Source organism: Palaemon carinicauda, chromosome 40 (genome assembly GCF_036898095.1).
Source record: "Palaemon carinicauda isolate YSFRI2023 chromosome 40, ASM3689809v2, whole genome shotgun sequence".
NCBI classification, from domain to species: Eukaryota; Metazoa; Arthropoda; class Malacostraca; order Decapoda; family Palaemonidae; genus Palaemon; species Palaemon carinicauda.
This window is the reverse complement of record NC_090764.1, coordinates 18,954,564-18,975,598: the sequence shown is the minus strand read 5'-3', so window position 1 is coordinate 18,975,598 and position 21,035 is coordinate 18,954,564. Positions and strand designations below refer to the sequence as shown.

The following is a 21,035-nucleotide window of genomic DNA, read 5'->3' as shown; positions in this document are numbered from 1 at the left end:
GAGAGAGAGAGAGAGAGAGAGTAGTTTTAAATAAGACATTGTAATGCAAATTACCAATATAATATCATATGGAAACGCCTTAAACTTTACGTGAGAGAGAGAAAGAGAGAAAGAGAGAGAGAGAGAGAGAGAGAGAGAGAGAGAGAGAGAGAGGAGAGAGAGAGAGAGAGAGAGAGAGAGAGAGAGAGAGAGAGAGAGAGAAAGAGAGAAAAAAAGAGAGAGAGAGAGAGAGAGAGAGAGAGAGAGAGAGAGAGAGAGAGAGAGAGAGAGAGAGAGAGAGAGAATATTATACTTTTTATTTATCCTTCAAAATCCCAATATGGACACTGAAGCAGCATATCCCTGGGATATTATGGTTGCTAACATGTCTATTACCTATCTAGTAACCTGCTGTACATTAAAACTACAGTCACTCTTGAAATTGAAATTTTCATGTCATTTGTCAATGGAAGCACAGTATTATTATTATTATTATTATTACTAGCCAAGCTACAACCCTAGTTGGAAAAGCAAGATGCTATAAGCCCAAGGGCTCCAACAGGGAAAAATAGCCTTATCCAGGATAAAGTTAATCTTTGTTACCTAATATTATTATTATTATTACTAGCCAATCTACAACTCTAGTTGGAAAAGCAAAACGCTATAAGCCCAAGAGTTCCAATATGGAAAAATAGCCCAGTGAGGAAAGGAAATGAGGAAATAAATAAATGATGAGAATAAATTAACAATATATCATTCTAAAATAAAAATAACAGCATCAAAACAGATATGTCCTATATAAACTGTTAACAACGTCAAAAACAGATATGTCATATATAAACTATAAAAAAAACTGTCAGCCTGGTCAACATAAAAACATTTGCTCCCACTTTGAACTTTTGAAGTTCTACTGATTCAACTACCCGATTAGGAAGATCATTCCACAACTTGGTAACAGCTGGAATAAAACTTCTAGAAAACTGTGTAGTATTGAGCCTCATGATGGAGAAGTTAAGATCTTTGTTACCTATTCAGGATAAAGATAACCTGTGTTACCTATCTAAAACTAATACAAACCCATAGTTATTTATGTGGATCATCTTCCAGCTTTGCGGAAAGATAATCCACATAAATAAGTAAAAGGTTTGTTAGTATGGGAAGAAATTATCACTAGCTAATCTACAATCCTAGTTGGAAAAGCAGGATGCTATATAAAGCACAAAGTAAGGGTAGGTCGTAAGAAAACATAAAAACAGATGTGCACACCTAAAAGCTAATAAAAAAAAAAAATCTGTATTCTAAATGAATGAGAGGCAACTGGAAAAATAAGATGGCACTGCCAAAGTAAATCGAGGCTCCAAATGACCTAAATTGATAAGGTCTCGTAAATTCAAATAGGATAAATTGATTGATTTAAAGTTTTCAGGCATCCTGACATCTAAGGTCATTGACGCCGATATCATTTAGTTTATATATATAAAATTAAAGAATATTCAATTAAAACCATAAAAGTTGAATGTCATTATAAAAGTTAGACAGTTTTCAGAAGACCTGCTTCTGAAATAAATCTAAAAATGCCACTTGCATAGTAGGACACCTCATGTCCTAGAATCTTGCCAAGGATGAACCGGCCACCCTCACCTCGAGCCTCAAACAAATATCTATTCCTTAAGTTATTATAATTGGGGCATTCGGTCAACAAATGCCTCACAGTTAGAGGTACTAAACAGTTGTCACAATGAGGCAACATCATATAGACATCCCCAATAAAAACACAAATGAGGACAGAAACCAGGCTATAGTATTCATGACTGAGAATGAAAAGATTAAAAGATTGAATAACTTCAAACGTAACTTTGAAGAAAATATTCATTTATGAAGAAGTTTGCATAATAATTGAAAGACGTTTGGCAATGTTAAAAGAAAACCTTTGCCTATATGAGTACCTGAAGTCAAATACATTATATATATGTGTTCGTGATGGAGAACACATCTACATATGTATAAGACACTTATGAAAACACTGAACCCAGATCATTAAAACAGGACAATAAATAAAAATTACGAAATGCAAAATCTTAGCTGTCACTGGTCTAGCCAAAGCCAGCCAAAATAAAGATTGCAAAAGCCAGCCAAAATAAAGATTGCAAAGACAGATCTTTTGTATGGATATAATTCAATAAATGTATATGAGCAGAGAGATCTTAACACTGTACTGCATTATTGTAAATTCTCTTGTACGCCATCCAAGTGTCTTTGAATTATCACCAACCAAACTAATGTATTTCAATGAAAAAGGTTCCTCTCAAATTCACTCTTAATATTCTTTTAGGCGTTGCTTCAATAATTTCTTCATCCACTCCTAAAACAGACATAACCTCACTCAAAATCTTGACTACCCTTATTTCACCTGAATTTAATTCTCTGACATTGTATCCAGAATTGGCAACAAAATCTGCTCTCATTGCAACAGCAATAAATGCATTATGATTAAAATGCAACCTGGTTCAAAACCAAACCAGACCCTCCCCCTTCCTTAAAAAAAAAAAAAAAAAAAAAAAAAAAAAAAAAAAAAAATTGAAACTACTTTAATTGCTCTCAATAATTATAGCATTTTTACAGGCATATGCACATAACAGCCTACATACAACTACAGTATTCAATAATTCCCTCATCACCCTTTCTTAAATTTCATACAACTTTTGCAACAATTTGCAAGTTTGATTCATGGTTAAGTCAGAAATATCAAGTGTAATGTGAAGAAATACATTAATGAAATTATAAAATACATTTGAAGGATTATTACACCTATTTGTGCAATTCAAAAAGTTTTTGAAAAAAAAGTACAAATCGAAATGAACTAATTGTTTGTTTACAGGAGAGTAAGGTAACCTCAAGTGCATTTTAGATGAAAAGACAAAATACATATAACCTAAGACATACGGAAGGCACATCTCAACCTCTGAAAAAGTAAACATGAGGGATAAAAATGCACACCCAACAACAAAAGAATTAGACATAGAAGGAAATCCAGCATTCCTGATTATAAAATTTACATAAACACACAAATTGATAGTTCCAGGATGCTAAAAGTGTCATCATTGGAACACACAAAAATTTATAAAATTTTGCATTAATGGATACATTAAATCCTTGCAATAAGAAATATGTTAAAGACTTGCATGCATACATACGCCTATTACTTGCAGTGATGGTGAAAATAGCACAAGTCTTAAGAATATACATGCAGACAAGTTCCACTTAGCAAAAACTAGAAAAGACAATATGTCTCTAGAGACAGTACTTATTTGTGTAGAGCAAAAAACTGTACTACAAGACAATGTGGCACTACTGTACTTATTTGTGTAGAGCAAAAAACTGTACTACAAGACAATGTGGCACTACTGTACTTGTTTGTGTAGAGCAAAAAACTGGACTACAAGACAGTGTGTCACTACTGTACTTATTTGTGTAGAGAAAAAAAAATGGATTACTAGACAATGTGTATCCACTGTACTTATTTGTGTAGTGCAAAAAACTGGACTACAAGTGTGTGTCACTACTATACTTATTTGTGTATAGCAAAAAACTGGACTACAAGACAGTGTGTCATTGCTGTACTTATTTGTGTAGAGAAAAAAACTGGACTACAAGACAGTGTGTCACTACTGTACTTATTTGTGTAGAGCAAAAAACTGTACTACAAGACAATGTGGCACTACTGTACTTGTTTGTGTAGAGCAAAAAACTGGACTACAAGACAGTGTGTCACTACTGTACTTATTTGTGTAGAGAAAAAAAAATGGATTACTAGACAATGTGTATCCACTGTACTTATTTGTGTAGTGCAAAAAACTGGACTACAAGTGTGTGTCACTACTATACTTATTTGTGTATAGCAAAAAACTGGACTACAAGACAGTGTGTCATTGCTGTACTTATTTGTGTAGAGAAAAAAACTGGACTACAAGACAGTGTGTCACTACTGTACTTATTTGTGTAGAGCAAAAAAACTGGACTACAAGACAGTGTGTCACTACTATACTTATTTGTGTATAGCAAAAAACTGGACTACAAGACAGTGTGTCATTGCTGTACTTATTTGTGTAGAGCAAAAAACTGTACTACAAGACAATGTGGCACTACTGTACTTATTTGTGTAGAGCAAAAAACTGTACTACAAGACAATGTGGCACTACTGTACTTGTTTGTGTAGAGCAAAAAACTGTACTACAAGACAATGTGTCACTACTGTACTTATTTGTGTAGAGAAAAAAAAATGGATTACAAGACAATGTGTATCCACTGTACTTATTTGTGTAGTGCAAAAAACTGGACTACAAGTGTGTGTCACTACTGCACTTATTTGTGTAGAGCAAAAAAACTGGACTACAAGACAGTGTGTCACTACTATACTTATTTGTGTTTAGCAAAAAACTGGACTACAAGACAGTGTGTCATTGCTGTACTTATTTGTGTAGAGCAAAAAAATGGACTACAAGACAATGGGTCTCTACTGTACTTATTTGTGTAGAGCAAAAAAAAACTGGACTACAAGACAGTGTGTCACTACTGTACTTATTTGTGTAGAGCAAAAAAATGGACTGCAAGACAATGTGTCACTACTGTACTTATTTGTGTAGAGCAAAAAAACTGGACTACAAGACAATGTGTCACTACTGTACTTATTTGTGTAGAGCAAAAAACTGGACTACAAGACAGTGTGTCACTACTGTACTTATTTGTGTAGAGCAAAAAAAATGGACTACAAGACTGTGTCACTACTGTACTTATTTGTGTAGAGCAAAAAAATGGACTACAAGACAATGTGTCTCTACTGTACTTATTTGTGTAGAGCTAAAAACTGGACTACAAGACAATGTGTCACTACTGTACTTATTTGTGTAGAGCAAAAAACTGGACTACAAGACAGTGTGTCACTACTGTACTTATTTGTGTAGAGCTAAAAACTGGACTACAAGAAAATGTGTCACTACTGTACTTATTTGTGTAGAGCAAAAAAATGGACTACAAGCCAATGTGTCACTACTGTACTTATTTGTGTAGAGCAAAAAACTGGACTACAAGACAGTGTGTCACTACTACTTATTTGTGTAGAGCAAAAAAATGGACTACAAGACAATGTGTCTCTACTGTACTTATTTGTGTAGAGCAAAAAAACTGGACTACAAGACAATGTGTCACTACTGTACTTATTTGTGTAGAGCAAAAAACTGGACTACAAGACAATGTCTCTTCTGTACTTATTTGTGTAGAGCAAAAAACTGGACTACAAGTGTGTGTCACTACTGTACTTATTTATGTAGAGCAAAAAAAACTGGACTACAAGACAGTGTCACTACTGTACTTAATTGTGTATAGCAAAAAACTGGACAAGACAGTGTGTCATTGCTGTACTTATTTGAGTAGAGCAAAATACTGGATTACAAGAGTGTCACTACTGTACTTATTTGTGTAGAGCAAAAAACTGGACTGCAAGACAATGTTTCTCTACTGTACTTATTTGTGTAGAGCAATGAGTGGTTACCAATCTTAGTATATATCATTAGAGCAAGAACTCAAGAATGATATTACAGTAATGGGAAATCTGTCAACCTGCATCCATTATGTATGTATAGGAATCAAAACTGAAAAATTACCCCATAAGGAGTACCTAACAAGATTTTAGTCAAAGCAAGGTGCTTTTGATATCAACATTTCACAAAAAACGTAAGAAATCGAGTAAACATTCCAAGAACAAAGGTGAAATTGGAAAACTTCTAGGAAAATGGATATAAATTGTGAGGAACTTAGTCAAGATTTAGGAAACAAAGGTGAAAAGAAAAAACCAGGAAAATGGATAAGAATTGTGAGAAATTTAGTCATTTCAGGGAACAAAGGTGAAAATAAAAAACTAGGAAAATGTATAAGAATTGTGAGGAACTTAGTCAACATTTTAGGGAACAAAGGTGAAAAGAAAAAACCAGGAAAATCTATAAGAATTGAGAGGAATTGAGTAAACATTTCATGGAACAAAGGTGAAATTGAAAAACTACCAGGAAAATGGATAAGAATTGTGAGGAATTGAGTAAACATTTCATGGAACAAAGGTGAAATTGAAAAACTACCAGGAAAATGGATAAGAATTGTGAGGAATTTAGTTAACATTTCATGGAACAAAGGCAAAGAGAAAAAAAATCCAGGAAAATGGATAAGAATTGTGAGGAATTTAGTCATTTCATGGAACAAAGGTGAAAAGAAAAAAACTAGGAAAATCTATAAGAATTGTGAGGAATTGAGTAAACATTTCAGGGAACAAAGGTGAAAAGAAAAAACTAGGAAAATCTATAAGAATTGTGAGGAATTGGGTAAACACTTCATGGAACAAAGGTGAAAAGAAAAAACCAGGAAAACGGATAAGAATTGTGAGGAATTTAGTCAACATTTCATGGAACAAAGGCGAAAAGAAAAAACCAGGAAAATGGATAAGAACTATGAGGAATTTAGTCATTTCATGGAACAAAGGTGAAAAGAAAAAATCAGGAAAATGTATAAGAATTGTGAGGAATTTAGTCAACACTTCATGGAACAAAGATGAAAAGAAAAAAATTCCAGGAAAATGGATAAGAATTGAGGGCAAACTCCTTTCAGTACAGAATCCCAGGTTGTGTCAAAGTAAATAAAATAAACTGCAAAGACAACCAGGTGGTACGACAGGGAGGAAAGGGACTGCTAAATAAAAAAAATACCCAACAAATCAAGAGATATTTATGATTGACATATTATGCCTATCCTACTCTATACAACTGACAAGGACACTAGGCAAGGGAAAAATATTTTGAAAACTGACAAATTAATTATAAAACTCCAAGTGCAGTGCAGAGGGAATTACGAATATGGTCTCCAATGTACGTAAACATATGGAAATGTTGGCAAGTGTATAAAATCAGTGTTCAAAAAAGAAAGTTGTGCTGAAGTTATTTCTTAAAAACAAGAGCAAAATAAAGTTATTACAAAACAATCTTTTGTTATAAATAAATTAATGTATTAAAAAAATTTGATGTAGAGTACTGTATTAGATTATTATTGCTAAGCAAAAACCCCAGTTGGAAAAGCCTAATGCTACAAGCCCAGGGGCCCTAACAGGTAATGTAGACCATTGAGGATAGGAAATAGGGGAATAGCAAATACATTATACTGTATAAAGTTGATGAATAAAAATATAAAATATCGTAAGACCAGTAACAATGCTAAATAGATCAGTCTTAGGGTATATAAACTATAAAACGAGACAGAATAACATTTACACTCAAGGTGATATTTCTCTGGCTAAGTCACAAACATTTCAAAATTTTCTCTGGCTAAGTCACAAGCGTTTAAAAAATTTCTCTGGCTAAGTCACAAGCGTTTCAAAAATTTCTCTGGCTAAGTCACAAGCATTTCAAAAATTTCTCTGGCTAAGTCACAAGCGTTTCAAAAATTTCTCCGGCTAAGTCACAAGCATTTCAACAATTTCTCTGGCTAAGTCACAAGCGTTTAAAAAATTTCTCTGGCTAAGTCACAAGCGTTTCATAAATTTCTCCGGCTAAGTCACAAGCATTTCAAAAATTTCTCTGGCTAAGTCACAAGCGTTTTAAAAATTTCTCTGGCTAAGTCACAGGCGTTTCAAAAATTTCTCTGGCTAAGTCACAAGCGTTTCAAAAGCAATTGCGATTTTGTGAGCAGATTAACTAAAAGTACAAATGTGCTCAATATGGCTTAACAAAATTATCATCTAACTTTGGACAAACATATGCACATACAATGATAGCTTGTCAAAGAAAGCATGCACTCAAATCTTGGAGAGCCATAATGCAAAATAGCGTGAAATGGACTGGAAATTTGACGTGAGCAGAAAATAATGTCCCTAAGCTGTACTGTACTGTAATCCTTAAGAAAAAGTCATTACACAATCTAATTCATGTCATGAAAATGCATATAAATTATGTTGAGTGCAAGCAAGCAGGGTGACCCTATGTGGACTTACTCAAGTATTTGTGAATGCTAGTATGCTGTATACAACTGTTCTAAACTGTTTGCGCTTGATTACTTTCAACCAGGGCACATAATACACTTGTAAACTAGCATATCAAAAGAGCACAGAATGAGTGCAGTATTGGACAACTGTGAATTTCTTTTTATGGGTGTGTAATCTACAGTATTTTTGAAACCTAAAGTTCTCAGAATAAAGACTTTTACCCTAAATGGCTAGTATACGACAGTACGATTTCCTTGCTGAAAGAACGACCAATATCTTCATTTCCGAAGTTAAACAGTCACTCATAAAAGGCAGAGATGAGGGACAGGACAATGTACAAGACCAGGTGCGGACAACTGTTAGTCAACTGAGGGCCACAATTTACTGTATTTAAGTAAGGGCCACATGATAATACACATATGAAAGAAATATGACTTGCCCATTATATAATGAGTATTTTGCAATTCTTCTTTGTTTTATTTGTCTAAGAAAGTTTAAATAAAACTGACATCTTCCAATATTTCCTAACAATAATAGGGATTACTGGAATATATAAAGTTACAGCAAGCTAGATAATTTTGGGGGCCACATGTGGCAAGCGGGGTGCAAGTTGCCTATGTCTATACTAGACTGACTATACTGTCCACATGATCTGTGCCCAAGAACCCTCTTCATCAAGCTCAGACCAGGGAGGGCTAGGCAATGGCTGCTGATATCTCAGCAGGTAGACCTATAGGGTCCTCCCTAAAGCCCCCCCAGCTCAAAAGGAGGGTGAGGTTACAGACATTGCAAGAAACTATCAAACTCGAACGGGTCTCGAACTTTCAACAGATTGCCAGGCAGGGACGTACCCAATAAGCTATCACATGTATATACAGTACATGGTGTACTGTACTATGTACTATAGACTGATAAATACTTGTTAAGGTGTGTGGAGATAACATATGCCTATAAAGTGGTCGATAGGCCAAAAGATCCAAGACCAAATTAGAAAAACAAAAGCACCATAAAACAATGACAAAACGCATCAAGAAAAAGAATAGGGAAGCCAAAGGAGATTGAATAAAAAAGAAAAAAAAATCAGCAAAAACTACATGGTTTAAGTTTAAATGCTTTCAAGTGCAAGAGGTGTTTATACTTCAAAATTTGCTACTGTATTCACATGAAAAACTAAGTGTAGTACAGTATTCAACGTTTAGTGGAGTACAGTATTCATTTACAGCAAAAGGGCATAAAACCACACACAAGAGGACATATATCTTAGGGAGTGGATAGCGAAGTATCATAGCCAAAATTTATTTGCCTGGAACGTGCTAACTTGCATTTACTGTTCAGAGATGGAGTGACGTACAGATAGCCCCATATATTGTACATTACTTCCTATATTGTTTATTAATTTCCTTATTTCCTTTTCTCACTGGGCTATTTTGCCCAGTTGGAGCCCTTGGCCTTGTAGCACCTAGTTTTTCAAACTAGTATTATAGCTTAGCTAATAATAATAATATATGTATGCATTTCCAAAATAAAAATAAAGTGCTGTAAATTTGCCTTTTCATAATACTGTATGAAATGCTACACTAAATCACTTCAAGATTTTTCAGAAATAGAAATTTATCAGAGGGGCAATGTCTTAACCAGATACAAGAGATTCTAATACGACAGCTAAATACAAATACAGCCGTAACTTTACTGTTACATTTATATAAAGCGAGAATATGCCTTGAACAAAGGAAAATTTGAAAAAAATGCAACTGAGGCATACGAACTGGATGGAAACCAAAGGAACAATTCAAGGCTTTAAAAAGATTTTTTTTGTGTATGGTTGGTTCTGTGCAATAACGCATGTCTTAAAAAAAAAAAAAGTGTAATGGGGTAATAACCGTCCATAAATGAAAAATCTTGACTTTTTGTTTCATCCATCCGTTGAGCAAATGGTAAGATTTAATCAATGTATAAAAATACAGTAAACTATTTAAAAACGGAGGCAAATTATAAAAGGAAAGAGCTTGATACTGTGTGTAACTAGTGTAATAATTTGATTATTTGTGAAGGATAAGTGTAGGTGGTAAAGCAGATATTATTGAAAGAAATTCTCCTTGAATTCATATCTAGGCAGTAACAGCAGAAGGTGAACTGAAGGATTTACATTCTATTCAAGCAATTGTCCTACAGAAATCTGCCATCCTTTGTTCTATTTATTGAACATCAACCAACACGTACAAATGAATAGTGCGCATGAAAATAACGAACATGAAGCAACTGCAGGATATTTCTTAGTAATTTCATGAATATCACAAATTTTATGAATGAAACGTAGCACCAATTTATGAATAAAATCTAAGAAATGGAAATTTCATGAATATCACAAATTTTATGAATGAAACTTAGCACCAATTTATGAATAAAATTTAAGAAATGGAAATGCTAACTCTATGTACTATATACTGTGTAGTGTACTAAAATCCGAAAAATGTCCACACAGGAAGCCATTGTGCAATAAAAATGAGATTAAATCTAGTTTCAATGCACTTGCTTAATAAATCAATTGCAGATCTTTATATCATGCTGTATGCTAACAGAAGTGCTTTGTATCAAGCTATGAGCAGAAAAGCAGCTATTAATCTATTATTGTTTACACTGTAATATCGATTAGAGAAAAATTTAATATCGAAAAGGATAAATTTGAAAATGACAAATTTTAACAAAAATTAAGAGCCAAAGGCACAAAAATTAAAAAAAAAAAAAGAAGTCACATTTGAGCAAAATGTCATGAAAAAAACATACTGTTTGATGGGATATATTAGCAACTAAAAATTTTTTTGAAAAACTATACTAAGAACCTATAGATCATAATGCTTTAAATTAAAATTAACCAAAGGAAAATGCAAACTTTATGACTTGTATGAAACTTGACATAATGCGAAAATAGATTAGACAGACATATGGTACTGTAATTGCTCCAAGAGCAGACATGCAGGTTTCCTAATGCCTATACTAAGGGCCAAGTATACATTCGCCTAAATAAAAGCAGAAGATACTTTGTCCTGTACGCAATTATTTTAATTTAAAAGCAAGTGAAAACAAAGGAAATGTATTGCATATACATGTATGGAAATAGGAAATGCCCAAACCGCAAGAATATTTCTGAATAACTCCCAAATTTAAAAGCAAGGTCAAAAAGTATAACAATGTTCATGAAAAGTTGAAAATTTACAATCGTCTAAATTTGAGTCAAAATTCGTCACTGCAACTCTTTTGAGACACGATTCAATTCTACAAAATGTTATTTTGAATACAGTGATTATAGAAGCGAGCATTCTATAATTAACCATTCTGGATGTATACTGTATAGAACTGAAATAAAGTTGTGATACACTGAAACTACTGTATTTGAATTACTAGGCAAGGGTATAAAAATATACAAAGACGGAGGAAGAGTCGTAGCATCCACGAATTCACACAAGCTTTGCTTATCAAAAAAAAAAAAAGTATACTTTCAATCAATATTTCAGAAACAGATTCAGATATCCAGACTTGACACACACACAAAATGCCTTCCCCAAAGGCATGAGCCATATTCACTACATACTATGGTGATAATGTACAGTTCCACCTGTACTATTACATAACCTTAGAACAGTGATCAGTGCAGAGATAAATCACAATACAATACTACAACATAATCATTACCTGATGTGGCTTTTATATATACTAATAACTACAGCATTGCTACACTTCTAAATGTTACAAATCAGTAAAAAAAAGTTCCATAACCTAATTCCAGATGAGTTCAAGAACAAAAGAAAACCAAACTGAAACTTAAAAGAAGAGATTCAAGTGTGAAAATGAAAACAAGAGAAGCAGGCAACCACAAAACTAATGTTCAAATTGCGCCTACCTTGAACCCCCTCCAAAGGATAAGGTGGAGGTCTTGGCATGTCTGTAGCACCATGAGGAAGGAAGCCCGGACTCTGGCCCATGCCCGGCAGGAACGAACCAAATGACTCTTGTAGTTGCTGCATAGCTGCTTGACTCCTAATAGTAACCGATTCGGCAGGACCAAAGTTTCGGTCATCGTCTACCACGTCACTTTTTATAACATCTTGGTCGACACTTTGACTCAAGATATCCTCCTCCTCATTAAAGTCCTGAGGTTCGTTTTTCACACTAGTGTCCCTTATTGGTTGGTCACTTAGCACCGTTTCATTTGTGTCTTCCGTCGAGTGTACGGAATTTCCCGATCTCCTTCTCAGTCGCTTAGGTGGGGGTGAGTCACTGAGATGTGTATCAGGAGCGCTGCTACCCTCCTCCGGCCGGGGAGATCCCGGGTCGGGAGGGTCTCTAGGTGGGGGAGGCGAGCTGGTCTCATTATAATTTTCAGAATCCTGAAAACAACCAAACATTTCCGTTAATGAGAGCAATTCGTAAAGGAACGTAGATAATCTCCAAGAATTTTGCAGTCACTAGGTAACTTACCCCAAAAAAATAAAACCGAAAAACTATACTGTACTGAACAACACCAATTTTTAGCATATTTTACTCTCACTGCTATGAACTGCAGCCAATGGAATCGATCATGCTGAAACAAATGCAAAAATGCATACACACCAAAAAATAAAAATAAAACATAACTAAACAAGAGCTTTTGATTTTTTTGAGATCAAAACTGTAAACAATTGAGAGCTGAAGGCAAGTGAACACACACTATCTTTCTTGCTTTCAAAACAGCCATTCTTAGAAGAGTAAACCAGGGGCACTTACTTTTTTCTTTTCATCTTCTGCGAGTCCTCTCACTTTGAGTGCTTCAGCAGTTTTTAAAAAAGTAGCAAGTTCATTATGAGATACGTTCACTTCCCCATGGTACATAAAATCCAAAATGGATGATAAATTTGAAAAAGTAACATCCTTAAGAAATACTATGGGGTGCTGGCACGGGTTACCCTGTTGAAGAAAAACCATGAAATTTAAAATATTTATAAATGTACAAAATAAACGAAAAAAATACAAAATCAATGATCAAGAGAATAAAATATGTTAACTAGTGTATAAGCATGAAAACACTACCAAATCAAAGAAAAAAAATACAAAAATCAATAATCAAGAATAAACTATATCTAATATATAAGCAAGAAAATTCTCGCACCACAATCGACTTACTTTTAATAAACTTCTGAAGTATGGACTACAGGCACTAAGGACCATTTTGTGTGCTTTTATCTGTCTGCCCTCACAGGCAAGTGTGATATCGACGAAATCTTCATCGTCTCGTAAGGACTCAAATGCTGAGGTAATATTAGAGTGAAAATTATTCCATCGGAGGCAAAACTGCTGATCTGCCCCCATCCTCGCCCCCCTCCACCTTGTATACTATCTGTAAGGAGAACAAAGACGATTCCTGTTAGGTAGAAAATAAAGAAACAAAAGTGTATAATACTCGCTCCACTTTACCCATAGGTTACTATAATCTACAGTACACAGAGGCATGAAGTTAAATTTCGTCCCACAATTAACGCCATTCAGAGAAGGGTGCTTCCTTTTCAAAAGGTTCACTCACGTAAAAGGAATAAAGTTGTACACCTTAGGAAAATGTGATATCCATTGTTAAAATTGAACAGCATAGGCTGTTCACCTCACAGATGTTGCTGAATACTATATTGAACAAAACAGGGAAGAATTTAGCAGCAAATGGTAACTAAAAAGTGGGGAACCAAGACCCTTCGAACTAACACGTTCCTGCTTTTCATGCTCCTATAATCTACATGAAATGTAGTGTATCAGAATAACTATTCAACTTGCTTATGAACTATAATAGAAAAGTGTGATCTGATTTCATACACAACTATGGGCATAGAGGGCCACCCAGTTATGAAAAATTGGCAAAATAAGCAAATCTGTGCAAATGCAGAATTTAGCTACTAGTTAGATAAAAATTCAGATATAAAGCAACTAAAGTATTCAAAAGGTGAATGAGTTGGTATATTTTACAAAAAAATATCTAAACCAAAATTGGCATATGGATGTGGGGGCTTAAGACAACTACGAATAACAGGCATTGTACTAGAGAGAAAATCAATAGAAATTATTTTAACCTGAAATTTACATCATATCGATTCTTAAGCTTAGTATCAAGGATCAGTTTGCGAGTGAATGTGAAAATGGTTAAAAAGTTGAAAAAGCCAATGTGGGATAACGGTTTAAAAGACAAAAAAGTATAAGACGACAGTAACAGCAAAAAATTAAAACATCTTCCGCATTGTGAAGTGTATAAGCATATGACCAATTCTGTAAGTAGCAATGCTATACAATAGCAATTTATCAAAACTAACCCAACCGTGACTAATAATTTTTTAGATTGTTAATTCAACTATCAATTTTCAAGTTAACAATAAGAAAGATATCTTTAATAATTAGGACTAGACAAATTTCAAAGTAAGAGTATGAAAACTTGAATGTAATATTTTATGGGAAACTAATAACGAAACAATACTTTGTAAAATAATCTTAATGTGGATATAATTGATTTTTGTCCTTGTATATATATATATATATATATATATATATATATATATATATATATATATATATATATATATATATATATACACACACATATATATGCACATAGAGCCAAAAGGTTCAAATATAAATGCATTATTTAGCACAATACCTAAGACATTGTTTTAATATCTTAGATGCAGTATGGCAAATTTATGATTTAGGATCAATAAAGGGTTTTTCAAAAAGGATTTGAAAACCAATAAACATGGGGGAGTTACTTCAGCAGAAAAAAAGAGAAAATGAGTTTGAATATCAAAATGAAAAAATAACACCAAATAATCAGGGTTCCAAAGATTTTAACATCGAAACGGAAGGATTTAAAGCACAAGCATTTTATCAATAAATTAAACACCATATGTCTATGATTCTGATCACACCTTTTTCTTTAGATTAAATAAAAACAGAAATGCTATAGGCCTACACCCCGAAATCATCCACACTTAAAGAATTTCTACATCTTCCAAACTTTCTTTTGAAGTTCCTTACTTTAAAAGATATCAAACCGGTATCAAAAATATTTCTTACAAACTTCCATGACATATTCCCAATAAATAGCAAACAGAAACTATTGAATAATCCTCACAAACACTACAGTAGCCTTAAATTCTAAAATAAATTTTAGCTAACCCATATGACATATTTGAATAACTTACAATTTCTATGGTACAAATTTAACACTACCATTCATTGTGCTAGATTTCCCATTAAATGTTCAATTCCAAATGCATATGAAATTAAAACTTAAACCTCATAATTATGATACATTAATAAGCCACATATGACAATAAAACTAATAGGGATATAATTATTGTACATTTATCCCTACGATTTCACATTTGTAGAACTTTATGATTAAAACATGCTAACACACACACACACACACACACATATATATATATATATATATATATATATATATATATATATATATATATATATATATAACTACAGGTACATTTATCCCTACAATTTCACATTGGTAGAACTTTACATACACACTAATGTTAATACCACCACACCACATATTAACGTCAACCGTGAATTAAGAACTCCTAGCCTATAACTCTTAAAGCATTGCACATAAATCCCAAAATAGACCCTTAAAGGTGCCTTACGGTTGCAAGGTATAACCTAGACAACTACGCCACTGAAGCCTATGTGTGCTTTTGGCATAAACCCCGAAATAGCTATAAACTTTGTATACAAATTTATCATAAGCTAATTTAGCAAAGTTACTTAATAACTTATTCACTGAGGTCTTTTATGACAATTTAACCTAATTTGTCACCTTAACTTAATAAATTTTAACTTATCATTCACTGCGTTTTGGACAATATACCATTGTTTACTTTTATAAAAACACATCCTACAATTAAACATAAAATAATCAACTACAGAAACTTCTACGGTACGAACAAATAAGCCTAACGTAGAAGAGCGTCTCTCTCTCTCTCACTCACTCACTCTCCCTCTCTCTCTGCTCTCCTTCCACTCGGTGAACCCAACTTTTTGAAACTTACAAAACTTTGTTGGCAGAGGTCAGAAACATCCACTACTGCGGACGGGAAACGGATAACTCATCACAAAAACAAAAAGTCTTATATTATCTACGACAAATAACGGATACAAAATACACTTTTTAAAACACACTACTAAATATACATTCTTCCGAACTCGGCCGAGGCAAAAACTTTTAAAATAAATGCACCGGTGTTTCCACTTAGTAACATAAAATAGCACTGGGGGTGGGTGGATTATGCCGTGCTAATACACTACATCGAAGACTTTGGCACAGATAATTGGAGATAAGGGATTCGTTTACGGAGTGGAGAAAATAGATGGAGAAACGAAAAGGGAGATAAACATATTAACAGAAGGTGGAATACAGGCATAAGAGAATAGAGAAATAAGAAAGGCAAAGAGAAAATGGAATAGATTAAGGAAATAACGATGGTGAAATAGAAATAAATAAGAGAATAACGCACCCAAGACCGCCGCCAAGAATCAGGGGTCGCATCAGACCCTAACATTACCGAAAAAAAAACATAAACGGAACTTTGCTCTCTACCAAAACTTTGCCCCTACGGATAATTTTCACTTGTTCCTCCCCCAACGACAGAACCGAGACTTCGTCGACGTCATGAAGCTCATGGAGGGCCAAGAGATTTTTAACTTAGGACGAAAAAAAAAGGAAAATAAAATGTGCCTTTAAGGGGTTCTTTGTCCTTCAACGACGCTCTTCTCTCTCCAAACCCCCCACTAACTCCTCCTTTCTCTCTCTCTCACTCACTCTCTTTCTCTCCACACACACACACAAACTCCCCCCTCGGAGGAATTACAATCTCCATCTCCCCCCGGGAAAAAAAGATGCCATCGTCACTAGACAAAACTACAGTTAAGCTGAAACAAAGTCACCAGACCCACCGAAATGAGTTAAAGTTCGCGAAATCCGTCATAGTACTGGTTTAAGATGGGGAGAGGTATAAGCGAGAGCGGTGATATGTTTACGGCGAGTGTTATAAAGTGTGACTGAGCAACCTCACAACCTCACAACCCGCGCGGCGTCCCCTCCTCCCAACGACGCCGCCGCCAAACGCCCAAAACCCGGAACGTGAAACTCCAACTTCCGTTTTTATACTATATTACGCTTATTTCACGTCGTTTCGCCGCAGGAATTACACCGGAACACTCCTAACGCGAAACCTCATCTAACGGTACTACTTTGGGGCGTAAACAATGCGTATTGCCAAAATTACGGGAGGGAAATAAATCATACTCACATATCACAGCCAGACAGGAACGTGCGAGACGCTTGCAAATGGCGGGAGGCGCTGGGCGGAGTGGTGACGCACCTGTGACGTCATCAATCAATACGAGCTAGGGAAAATTCATATTTATAACGAAGTACTTTCTACAAGTTAATTGTAACGATTTATAGTGTATTTTATTTCGATAGACAACGTGTGATAAAGCACACAACTCACAAAGTAGCCAAATGTTGCTATTTTTACGAAAACTATACATCCCAAATTCGGGCGCTAAATTCGAATGGCAACAGCAGATGCCAAGGGAGCACAACATATTTATATCCACCGTTTTTAGGCAACAAATTCTAGCAGAGCGGGGATTTTAATTCATTTTCCTTTTGTTTGTATGAGATACATTAGTAGAAAATATATATTTTACTTATAAAGCACGAAATTTGAAATGTAAACAAACTTTTAGCACTGCGTAGCATTTGTTTATGGTCAACCTTAAGAAAAGCATTTTTTTTTTGCACCTTGGGATCAGTACATCCACGTAAAGCATTTACTATTTGATACTTAATTGGAAGTACCTGACAAACTTTATTAGAACTTTAAAGAAATTAACTGTTTTATAATTTGACTAGATCTGCTTAATACTACGTTTTCTTCCTATGATAGTATGGAAAACTTATTGACGTAACAAAATGCCCAAATACAGATTTTTTTTTATTTAATCTTTCCTCAATGGTAAATATTGTTGTATGTGTTAAACTAAAAGTCCGGTTGAAATGATATGACCTTGATAAAGAGCATATTTCTCAATCGTTATTTTCTCTATCTGAATTAAGGAAATTTTTATTCTAGCAACTTCTTGTAGTTACCAGATTTTCTTGAGATCGGATGTATTCCAAATGTGAGACTAAGAAAGGGACATTTTTTACTGTTAAGCATCCTTATACTTATGCATTAACGTGCGTTATACATTATTATTATTATTATTGTTATTATTATTATTATTATTATTAGCTAAGCTACAACCCTAGTTGGAAAAGCAGGATGCTATAAACCCAAGGGCTAACGAGGAAAAATAGCTTACTGCGGAAATGAGGAAATAAATAAACTATATGAAAAGTATTAATAATTAGAATTATATATATATATATATATATATATATATATATATATATATATATATATATATATATATATATATATATATGTGTGTGTGTGTGTGTGTGTGTGTGTGTGTGTGTATATATATATATATATATATATATATATATATGTGTGTGTGTGTGTGTGTGTGTGTGTGTGTGTGTGTGTGTGTGTGTAATATTGTAATTTGCCGCATCTTAAATGTATCTATCTTTTAAATATCAACTTTTTATCTAATAGTAAAGAAAACATTCATATACCTTAGTGATTTGTCTGGAAAAAAAAGTTTCTCATTTTCTAACCATTAGACCTACCCAGGAATTTTTTTTTCTAATCTAATTTTGGGGTTTAATCCTTCTTAACATAAATGCTCAATTAATATGCATTGCAAGAGAAGGAACTGTACACTGCAATATGATGGAACTTTCAGGCATAATGAAGACATTTTTCTTTAGAGAGGCCTAGACTATTTTATCTTACTTCGAATAGGTCTAATCCACATACGATATACCAAATAATCATTTATATAAATTTGTCGAATTAATAAGGTGTGAATATTAAATACGTTTCTTGGACTTGATAACTTAGCAATAACATAGTCATTTGTATTCATCAATGGTCAAGTTCGCTAAGTTACGATTTATTAGACTAATGACATTTATGAGAAATGATTCGTATTGTAACCACATGACCTTTTAAGTCAATCTCCGGCTGTGTGCTATCACACACACACACACACTCACCTGTATACAAGAGCAAACTAAAGTAGAGGATATTTCAACATGTTAGAAAAGAAATGGAAAGATTGCAAAAGAAGTAGGGGAAGGAAGAGAAGACGTTGGATCGACGAGCTAAGAACATTTGAGGCAATAGATTGGCATATAAAGATCATAAACAGACGTGTGTGGAAAGACATGTCTGAGGCTTTTGTCTTACAGTGAACTAGCAACAGCTGATGATGGTAAGAGAGAGAGAGAGAGAGAGAGAGAGAGAGAGAGAGAGAGAGAGAGAGAGAGAGAGAGAGAGAGAGAGAGAGAGAGAGTGGCTTATATCTTTTGAATCTAAATATAATATCAAATATAAACTAAGTAGGCCTATATAGCCACAAAGTACAACACCGTAAAGCATTTTCACATTGATGCATTTTTCAGTTAGACTATACTACCAAGAAATTCAATTTCAGAATAAATCAACTTGAATATTCAACGAGAACTTTTCAAACAGATGCTATTTTTTTTTTAATCTACCTCAGTCAGGTAGAAAAAAAATTCCATCTCAAAGAAGTAAAATAGCAATACGCAATTAGGCCTACATTGTCTACAGAATCTGCATTGAATCGCTGAAAAACAACAATTATGCATAAAGTGCTCGAAGAATATTTAAAGGAACTAAACATGATCAATAGTTCTTCCTTATATATATATATATATATATATATATATATATATATATATATATATATATATATATATATATATATATATATATATATATATATATATATATATCTAATACTTCGTTTTAAATATCTGGGGACCTATAATTTTATTCTTTTGGATTGAAGAACTAAGAAAATTTGCGGGTATAGACTGCCATAGAAAGACTATATACAGACGGGAGTCGGAAGGACATGTCTGAGACCTTTGTCCTGCAGTGGACTAGCAACGGCTGATGATATAAACATAAATATCAGGTTTACACCTTAGATCCTTACTTAAGTAAGTAGCTAATGTGAATGTTTAGTGACTATTTACATTCGTGGTAAGAGTAGAAGAGACTTTAGCTATGGCAAACAGCTCTTTTAGAAGAACAGTAATTAAACCAATGTTCTCTAATCATGCATTAGTGCCTTAGCCCCTGTACAATGGCATTCCACATTTGGGGTAGGCCTACAGTTCTCTTTGGAGGTAGAATCAAGCAAATTCTTACTCATCTTGTTTTTAACGGTGTCTAGATTATCTTTATTTTCAAAGTCCTAATTCCAGCCCTTCTCTTTATATAGTAATATTCATAATTCTATAAGAATGTATTTTGTCATAAAGCTATGTGGTACTCCTTTATAAGTATGTGTGGGTCATAAAGATATTTCATTTGTAAAGGGCAAGACTTCTTTTAGTGCTCCATGTATTATTAATTCCAGCATCGACAACTTCTGTTGTCATGCCAGCCCATGAAAACGAACCAACCAATGCTGTTACTCTTAACATATTACTTTAGATGCAAACTACACCACCTGCCTATACAGACATCTCTTGAATGATGAGTAACGTGAGTTCTTTCAGCACAGATCCGTTGGCGGAGAGTTTCCCATTCATACAGATCTCGTGTAAGAGTTTGTGACGTTGTTCTCATGACGTCACTTTCCCGAACACGTTACTAAATAACAAAGAAAACTTTATTATTTAGGGGTATTTGTCGTTGTTTTTATATTTCTAAGCATTTAATCGATGTACATAATCTCGTTGGCATTTAAAAACACATGTTAGTTGCCTGAGAGGTTGAACTATTAGTAAAAATAAAGATGATAGTCTTAATTCAAGGTCGTTGGAGGCGCTATTGTACTCGTAGTTGTGGTAGCG

The 21,035-nt window shown here is 34.0% G+C and overlaps 1 protein-coding gene across 25 annotated transcripts in view; it reads right to left on the bottom strand.

The window, feature by feature from the left end:
* LOC137631578 (protein bric-a-brac 1-like) overlaps nucleotides 1-17,478 on the bottom strand; it is a 406,081-nt gene extending 388,603 nt beyond the window's left edge. For 3 of the 25 annotated variants that reach the window (XM_068363412.1, XM_068363420.1, XM_068363418.1), the window contains exons 1-4: nucleotides 16,979-17,147; nucleotides 13,154-13,367; nucleotides 12,758-12,937; nucleotides 11,896-12,381 (exon numbers count right to left, since the gene is read on the bottom strand). In XM_068363412.1, coding sequence (XP_068219513.1) covers nucleotides 11,896-12,381; nucleotides 12,758-12,937; nucleotides 13,154-13,339 — 852 coding nt within the window. In that variant the 5' untranslated portion in view covers nucleotides 13,340-13,367; nucleotides 16,979-17,147. Of the gene's footprint in view, nucleotides 1-11,894; nucleotides 12,382-12,757; nucleotides 12,938-13,153; nucleotides 13,368-16,978; nucleotides 17,159-17,334 lie in introns of those variants that run through there. The other 22 variants (XM_068363414.1, XM_068363408.1, XM_068363415.1 and 19 more) reach the window with 17 other exon arrangements.
* Between the last annotated feature and the right edge of the window lie 3,557 nt (nucleotides 17,479-21,035).